This window comes from Pollicipes pollicipes, unplaced genomic scaffold (assembly GCF_011947565.3).
Source record: "Pollicipes pollicipes isolate AB1234 unplaced genomic scaffold, Ppol_2.1 Scaffold_4881;HRSCAF=5763_pilon_pilon_pilon, whole genome shotgun sequence".
Classification (NCBI taxonomy): domain Eukaryota; kingdom Metazoa; phylum Arthropoda; class Thecostraca; order Pollicipedomorpha; family Pollicipedidae; genus Pollicipes; species Pollicipes pollicipes.
The window spans coordinates 24,461,080-24,468,749 of NW_023596576.1; the positions used below are offsets into that span (position 1 = coordinate 24,461,080).

Consider the following 7,670-nt stretch of genomic DNA (forward strand, 5'->3'; position numbering starts at 1 on the left):
ATGACCAGTCTCGGTATGACCACGGATGGCAGATTGACACCAGACCAGTCGCGGGTGGGTACTGACAACCGGAGGGCAGAGACACAGGCCCAGTCGACCAGGGTTTAGAGGGCGTGGGTTTGGCACCGGAGGGCAGAGCACATCACAATTCGCGGTATTGGACACCGAGGGCAGGCAGAAGAGGATGCACGTGACCAGTCGTGGTTGACCACGGGGCATGCAGATGCACTTGACAGTCGCGGTATTGACACCGGGGCAGGCAGATGACACGTGACCAGTCGTGGTATTGACACCGGGGCAGGCAGCGACACGTCTGACCAGTCGCTTAGTGGTGGGGTTGGTACTGACACCGGGGGGAGAAGATGACACGGGGACCGTCGTTGTACTGACGCCGGGGCAGGCAGATGACACGGACCAGTCGCGGTACTGACACCGGGGAGGCAGATGACACGTGACCAGTCGCGGTACTGACGCCGGGGCAGGCAGATGACACGTTACCAGTCGAGGCAAGGACACCGGGGGCAGGCAGATAGATGGTTGCTTATTTGTCAGACGATCGCTGCGATCGAGGCGGCGGGACGGGCGTACCTTTCTCTCGACAACGGAGAAAGTGTTCGGGAATCGAGTGGAAGCTCCTTCAGCCGCCTCTGCAGCTCGCACTCGTTGGCCGGTGCTCTGTAATCCGGCCAACGAGCGGCAAACCGTGAAACCCACATAGGCTTGGGCAGGATCGCTTCCGGTGAATAATCCTAGCTTGTTCCCAACGGGAGTGGCCCGCTGGTGGGATTCTTTGTAACTGGCGGACAGAATATCGCTCACGCTCTGCGGACATTGAGGACTTCGGGCGCTTTCAACGACCACTGTGGCAGCCTTTGTGTTGGTGTATGTGTTTGCCCGAGTGGTGGCAGCTGCGGGTGGTGCCGATCTCCCCGTTGCACGCCGTTGGGTCGGTGCCGCAGGTCGACCCTGGTGACGCAGCAGCGCTTGGAGGCGGCCAGCAAAAAGTACGACCTGTCCAAGTGGAAATACTCGGAGCTGCGAGACACCATCAACACCAGCTGCGACATCGAGCTGCTCGAGGTGCGTGCGAGACGGGCGCTCGCCCCGCGCCGCGGGCCGGGCCTAGGAGTGGGATGAGGCCTGCCTGCCTCGCTGCAGGGGGTGATCGGACACGTGGTCCTCTTGTCGCGACCCCGGCCCGGGACCTGGCTCCGACGGCGGCCGCCGGCCACGGCAAGCACCGTGTTTGATCGAGCCAGCGCTGCTTTGTAGCGTTCCAAGCCATGGAATAGCCCGCGTGCGTGCAGGCTGCCTTTGGGATCAGACCCTGCTAGGCGGGGCGTGTTAAGCGAATCGTTAACCCCGCGCCCACGTGGTTGTGAGCATGACTGCATTTCCGCGTCGAGTGCCTCTATTCAGGAACCAAACGCAGGCTCTTGTACGGTGTTTGCTGTCCTTAAAAGGATACGTCACGCAACAGCACGGAGTTAATGCTGCAAAACAGCTCTGAAATGATCCACATGTCCCTCTTACCACTATCCAAGTGTCATTGTACGATAGCCATCACCCTGACGTTTATGTTGCGGCGTACAAACATGGATAGGAGTCACATGTTCAAAAATGTTTGCCATTCAAGTGACAGCATTCACATTTAGCACTGTCGCGAGAAACAGATGTTGCTGAATGTTAAGGCCAAACTGGTACGAAAAAAGTGGAAAATCATAGGTTAGCGTTTATCCGTCGTGATGGCCTTGGTGATTCGTTATCGTGCTGTCAGTGTTGGAAACCATGGCTCACCGTCGTTGTCGTAATTGCTATGTTTACAAGGTAGGACCACCGGGCCAAAAACCCGCAGATCCTTGCTGGTCAGATGTTGGCGGTTTGGTGTGTTGAAAAGCTGTGTATCTAGTATGCACCAATTTGGGCTCGTGCCATTTTAGGTCGCCTTTACCCAAACCAGTCCACACTGGCCACTGCGGCGACCGCCCTCAGAAGAAGTCCGATTCGCGGCGCTCGGAGGCGGCAACACGTCCCCCTGCCGCTCTTCACCGCCCCCTCTCCCCCTCCGGCAGGCGTGCCGGGCCGAGTTCCACCGTCGCCTGAAGGTGTACCACGCCTGGAAGGCCAACAACCAGAAGCGCTCCGCTCCGATGGACGAGAGCCAGCGCGCACCGAGCTCGGTGCTGGAGGCGGCGGCCGCCGGCCGGCCGCCCGCTGCTGCCGCCGCAGCCTCGGCCGGCGCCGGGCCGCCGCCACCGCAGCACCGTTTCTTCCGCATCCCGTTCGTGCGGCCCGGCCAGCAGCAGACGAACCAGGCGCGCGGCTGGTGGTACGCCCACTTCGACGGCCCCTGGATCCACCGTCAGATGGAGCTTCACCCGGACAAGCCGGCCGTCCTACTCACGGCAGGTCAGTGCTACAGGCCACGCGGCAGCGCCGCCGCCCCGCGGCCCGGCGCCCGCGCTGTGAAGAGGTTCTCAAGGTTGTGTGTGTGGGAGGACGCGTGTTCGTACGCATGCTCACATTCACGCGTGCGCACATACACGCCGGCGCATGCATCCCGTGTGCATATGCGTGCGCACTGGCACGTCTCTGTGTAGCAGGTGGCGCCGTGGATAGAGATTTGAGTCAGCGACGGTCTCATTGCCTGCGAACCGACAGCGGCTAAAGAAACCCGTATGGCTAGGTTATATGTCGGCTCCCTTCGCTGAGCTCTGGAGGCTGCGTCCGATTCCCCCGCGTCGGTGGGGGCGGGGGGGCGGAGGTGTTCCAGGCTCACGGGCTGAATCTAGCGGAGTGGATATGCCGGAACTAAAGCCTGTTTGTGAGCCTCGATCAGTAATAGTCTCTTAATTAGTGATAGTGTTATTGCCCCGATTAGCAATAGTCGTCTTGGACCTCAACATGCGACGGATGCTTTTACCTTGGATTTCTAGCATTTGTAGTGCATGGTGTGCACAATGCATGAAAGGTACTGCAACGAAGCTCGGCATTGATTTCAAACGTCAGAATGTAACTGTAATGCGTACTTTGTCATTGCCAAAATGGGCAGTCAGTACCTTTTGCCGGTTGCACCGCAAAACGAAGGGAAGATCCCAGGTCGGTGGTAGACGGTATCATGAGTTGATGTGCTGAGATAGCCGACATCATGTAAAAAGATAATGTTTCAACCAGTTTGTATTGAACGGGAACTCTCGGGCTAATCGCTATCCCTTATTTAGTTTTGGTCATCCCAATGGCTACCCCACAATGATAGGAAAACAGATGCAGGCGCGTACTAAGAAGAAGCTTTGAGAAGAAGCTAAAACCCTAAAAGAAGCCTAGAAATGTCACATGCAGTTTAACACACCCATTCCTTTGAGGCAACGAAAGTAGAATAGATGGCCGGTTCTACCTTTCAGCTGCAAACAAATGTTACAAACTGTTGACAAGAAACACATGCAATACATGCGCAATTTGATACAATTGCAATGTATTTCTTCTGAATTTTACTACATCACATGGCAACCAACTGTCGCCGCACAAACCTCTTGGACATGTGCGCAGTTATTACACATCTCGGCATCGGCACAATAGCGACGCGTTCGGCATATCGCGATACTGAAACAAGATAACGCACACGTGTACAAATTGGCCCTGAACGGAAAGCTTCGTTCATTACAAACGGGATGGTTGAAATAATATCTGTTTGCATTTGCTGTGTTCTAGCTCAATACTCTTTCCGAACATAACCCATATTATGTATACCAAGAGGCATCGATTAATCGAGGATGCCAAACTATTATTTGGGCGTTTTATCAAAATGGTGCACGTTTTCAGCAGTGGCCAGACAGCGTGATTGGTCTCGAGTGAACATGAAAGCCAAGAAATGTCTGAATATGTGTAGGTTTTACCCTTGCGGGACACGCTTGGACTTTCAGAGGTGATGACACTAAATACGCTTCTAGCAGGGGCCGTTAGTCCACGGTACACTAATGGCGCGCAAACCACTGAAACGTACGGTGGTAGTCTCCTGTTTGCACGGCTGCTCATGTATTAACATGGGCTTACGTGGACAAGATTGATGTGTCCGATTTCTTTACAGAACAGATTTTGAGTTACATCAAGAGCGAGTAGCTTAGCGACAGAATGTGATTGTCGTGCTGTGTTTCCCTTCCCGGAAAGGAGGAGGGAGACCTTTGAGCTCGACTTCGACCACACGGGCGGGGATCGGGAGGGCGCGCGCCCGGGATCATGATATGAGGACTGCTTGCTCTCGAAAGTCGCGCTCAAATGTGTGGGTTGAGATCTGTTCATCATCAGGCAAAGGGCGATGCCCGGAAACTGTCACATATTGTACATCGATTTGCCCTTGCCGCTGTGATTCGATTAGTCTCATATTGGTTTTGGACGGCCCGTGGGTGGTTGTGGCAGGAATCTGACCGGGGTTTTGGGGACGTCCCTCCGCCACTGGACGTGCTCGGGTTGGATCTGCCCGGCCACGCGGGCCGCCCTTGGCCCGCAGCTGGTGAGAAGGCGCCAGTGGAAGCCATAGTTAGCCGTGCATAATCTTCGTAGACGAAGTCTGAGTCAGCAGGTGGGATGAAGTGAAGCTTTCACTCGCCTGAGTCCAAACGTGTCGCACAGCAACCTTCTTCGTTTTTTTTTTCTCGCTATGTTGAAAGCTGGCCTCCGCGCGAGGCGTTCGTCCGACTCGCGCGGGGAGTCGGTGGCGGTCTGGCCCTGGGGAGGGGCGTGGCCGTTTGGGGCGCCCTTTAAAAGGGGGGTGCTCCTTTACTTGTGGGTCAGACTTTGTTGTGCAGTCGATGCCATGAGTTTCAGGGAGCAACTCCGCCGTATGTGCGGCTGAGCGTCTGTCTGCGTGCCTGTGTGCGAGTGTATTTCTCCAATGTCTGTGTGTGCCTTTGTCAAGGCTCATGTTGTACTGAAGATATATCTGGCCCATCGTGAATGAGTTAAATGAGAAAGTGGGGACGGTACTGTGCCGCGCATCCGAAAAGGTCGTCTTCTGTGGCTTTGGCTCGTGTCGTCTCCCAAGCGTGTGTCTGCGTATGCTCGCCTTCCAAGTATGCGCACTGTCCGGCGCGCCGTCTGGCCGCCGCCTTGTCCCCGTCTGACCGCCGCCCCGCCCCCGTCCGCCACAGGCAAGGACAGCATGCAGATGTGTGAGCTGAGCCTGAACGAGACGGGCTTGACCCGCAAGAGGGGCGCCGAGATCCTGCAGGTGGAGTTCGACAGGGAGTGGCAGAAGCACCAGTCCAAATGAGGCGCCAGCGCGGGTCTGCGACGGCGCCGTCAGCCGGCAGCGGCAGCTGTTTCTCCCAGGGGGCTGGGCGTGCGTGGTAACCTGCGACGTTCACTCCGTTGGGCCGTATTCGACGCTAGTATGTTCCTCTTGTTTCGCCTCTGAATGTGTGAGCCGTGCGTTAGTAGTGACGGGAGACGTGCGGGGGGGGCGGGGCAGGGCCGGCCCCGGTGCGACGAACGCTGCGTCGGGTGGACCGACGGCGGCCGCGGCCGGCACTGGAGGCGGCGCGCCGTCTGCGGGTCGGTCGGCCGCCCCAGAGCCAACGAGCCGGGGTGGCGCTCGCGAGCGTAGCGTCCGGACGCGCGGCCCCGGCTTCGGCTGCACCCTCCCCCCCCCCCCCCCCCCGTGTGTCCGTCGTCCAGGCTCGGTCGGGTCGCTGCTGGCGTGTGAAGTCGGATCACCGTTGCCGGGGCGTTCAGTTGCGGCCCGGCCGCCGTCACTCGTGCCGCGGTGGCACGACCCCGGTCCGGGCGCGCCACCTCTCCCCGTACATACGTGGCCCGGTCTGGCCGTGCCGCCCGCTCTGGCGTCCGGCCCCGGCCGTCGCTATCGGCGCGTTTACGGCCGTCCGGAAAAGCCGACCAAGTGTCGCCATAATTAGCAGGCTGGCCACGGCCTGTTTGCCGACGTTTTGCCGGCCAATCGGCCGTGTTTGCGGCGCGTTCGTAATCTGACGCGCGCTGGGCTGCCCCCACCGCCCACCGCGCCCGCGTCCGTCCCCGCCCCGCCGGTGACGTCATCGAAGATGATGTCACTGACGTCACGCGCGTGCCACCGTTACTGCCGCCGTTGCGCGCCGCTGCCGCCGCCGCCTAATATTTTCTACTGCTAAAGGGTGGCGATTGGTCACGTTCCAATGCCTCGCCGTGTCGCCGCACGTTACATTCAGATCGTCATTGGCCTGGCTGTCTTCCACTGTTTACATTCCGAACTAGTTTGCTTATGGATCTGGGATATGACGGGCATCGTCTTGCCTGGGACGCTTTGATATCATTCCAGCTCGGCGAGGACGTTTTTGATCGCTTTGTTCTGCTTTATTACGATCAGGTGCGACGCGTACATTTTGACTTTGTTAATTGTTTTCGGAATGTGATTTAGCTGTTGCGTATTTGGAACTATCTTTATTTTTGTGCTTATCATGATGATAACGTAAGCATCGTAGTGGTAAAGCGGTTATGTTGGAAGCAATGAGGACTGTCACGCACCTATTCCTACTTGATGCTGACCTTATCTGCGGCCTTTTTGTTATAATTCGGAGATTATTAGCAACGATGTAACGTGAAAGGTTTTTTCGAAATAAAAGTCATGGAATGGTGAATGTGACTTCTTTTTTGAAGGGGGCGTTGAGCTTACCCATAAACAGGGGAAATCAACCGGAACATCAACCGGTGCTCACACAAAACGTCGCTGCATTTCAGCTGCTTATACTACTGATGAAGAACGGGGTCGATTGTTTATGTATATGTGTTTATATATATATATATATATATATATATATATATATATATATATGTGTGTGTGTGTGTGTGTGTGTGTGTGTGTGTGTGTGGTGTGTGTGTGTGTGCGTGTGCGTGTGTGCGTGTGTGCGTGCGTGTATATATATATATATATATATATATATATATATATATATATATATATATATATATATATATATATGTGTGTGTGTGTGTGTGTGTGTGTGTGTGTGTGTGTGTGGTGTGTGTGTGTGCGTGCGTGCGTGTGTGTGTGTGTGTGTGTGTGTGTGTGTGTGCGTGTGTGTGTGTGTGTGTCATCAAGTAGTTTGCTTTCACTCTGCAGCGTTTCATTTGGTCTGCCAGTGGCGAAAGTGAGCAACCCGCCGCCATTCAGCTCAAAATTTAGCTAAATCTAGGAAAAACGGCGTAGGTAGGTATAGCTTGTGCGTAAGAAGCTTAGTGATACTGAATTCGAAGCCATTACGTCGTCTAATGGCCCTACATGTGGGGTAATCGTACCTGTGTAGGAATACGTTACTGGGGCGTAGTGTAATACTTTACCCACAGACGAAAACACAACATGTTCTTAATCGGGTTTGCTGCGACAAATCGTAGCATTCACCTGATGTAAAAAAACATCCTGCCAAGTCACTGTATTTGATTAATACATACATAAACACATCGATACATACACAGGAACATTTGGCTGTCGAAAACGAGCTGTGTGTTCTGAGCTGTTCTGGTGCTAGGATGTCATGCTTAACAACAGTAGCGTATAGCCCCAAAGGACACCTTTAGGGAACATCCTTTTAGGGTCTTTTGCCCCTCCCCCACGGAGTTGGCAAGCACACACGGGTGTCAATTTGCATTTTTTTCCGAGGGTCCTGGCCATCCAATGTTGAATT

General features: G+C 55.3%; 1 protein-coding gene across 2 annotated transcripts in view; it reads left to right on the plus strand.

The window, feature by feature from the left end:
- jar (Myosin heavy chain 95F jaguar) overlaps positions 1-6,626 on the plus strand; it is a 36,284-nt gene extending 29,658 nt beyond the window's left edge. For both annotated transcript variants that reach the window (XM_037223875.1, XM_037223874.1), the window contains exons 20-22: positions 960-1,080; positions 2,073-2,409; positions 5,145-6,626. In XM_037223875.1, the coding sequence (XP_037079770.1) occupies positions 960-1,080; positions 2,073-2,409; positions 5,145-5,266 (580 nt within the window). In that variant the 3' untranslated portion in view covers positions 5,267-6,626. The remainder of the gene's footprint in view (positions 1-959; positions 1,081-2,072; positions 2,410-5,144) is intronic.
- Positions 6,627-7,670: the final 1,044 nt, after the last annotated feature.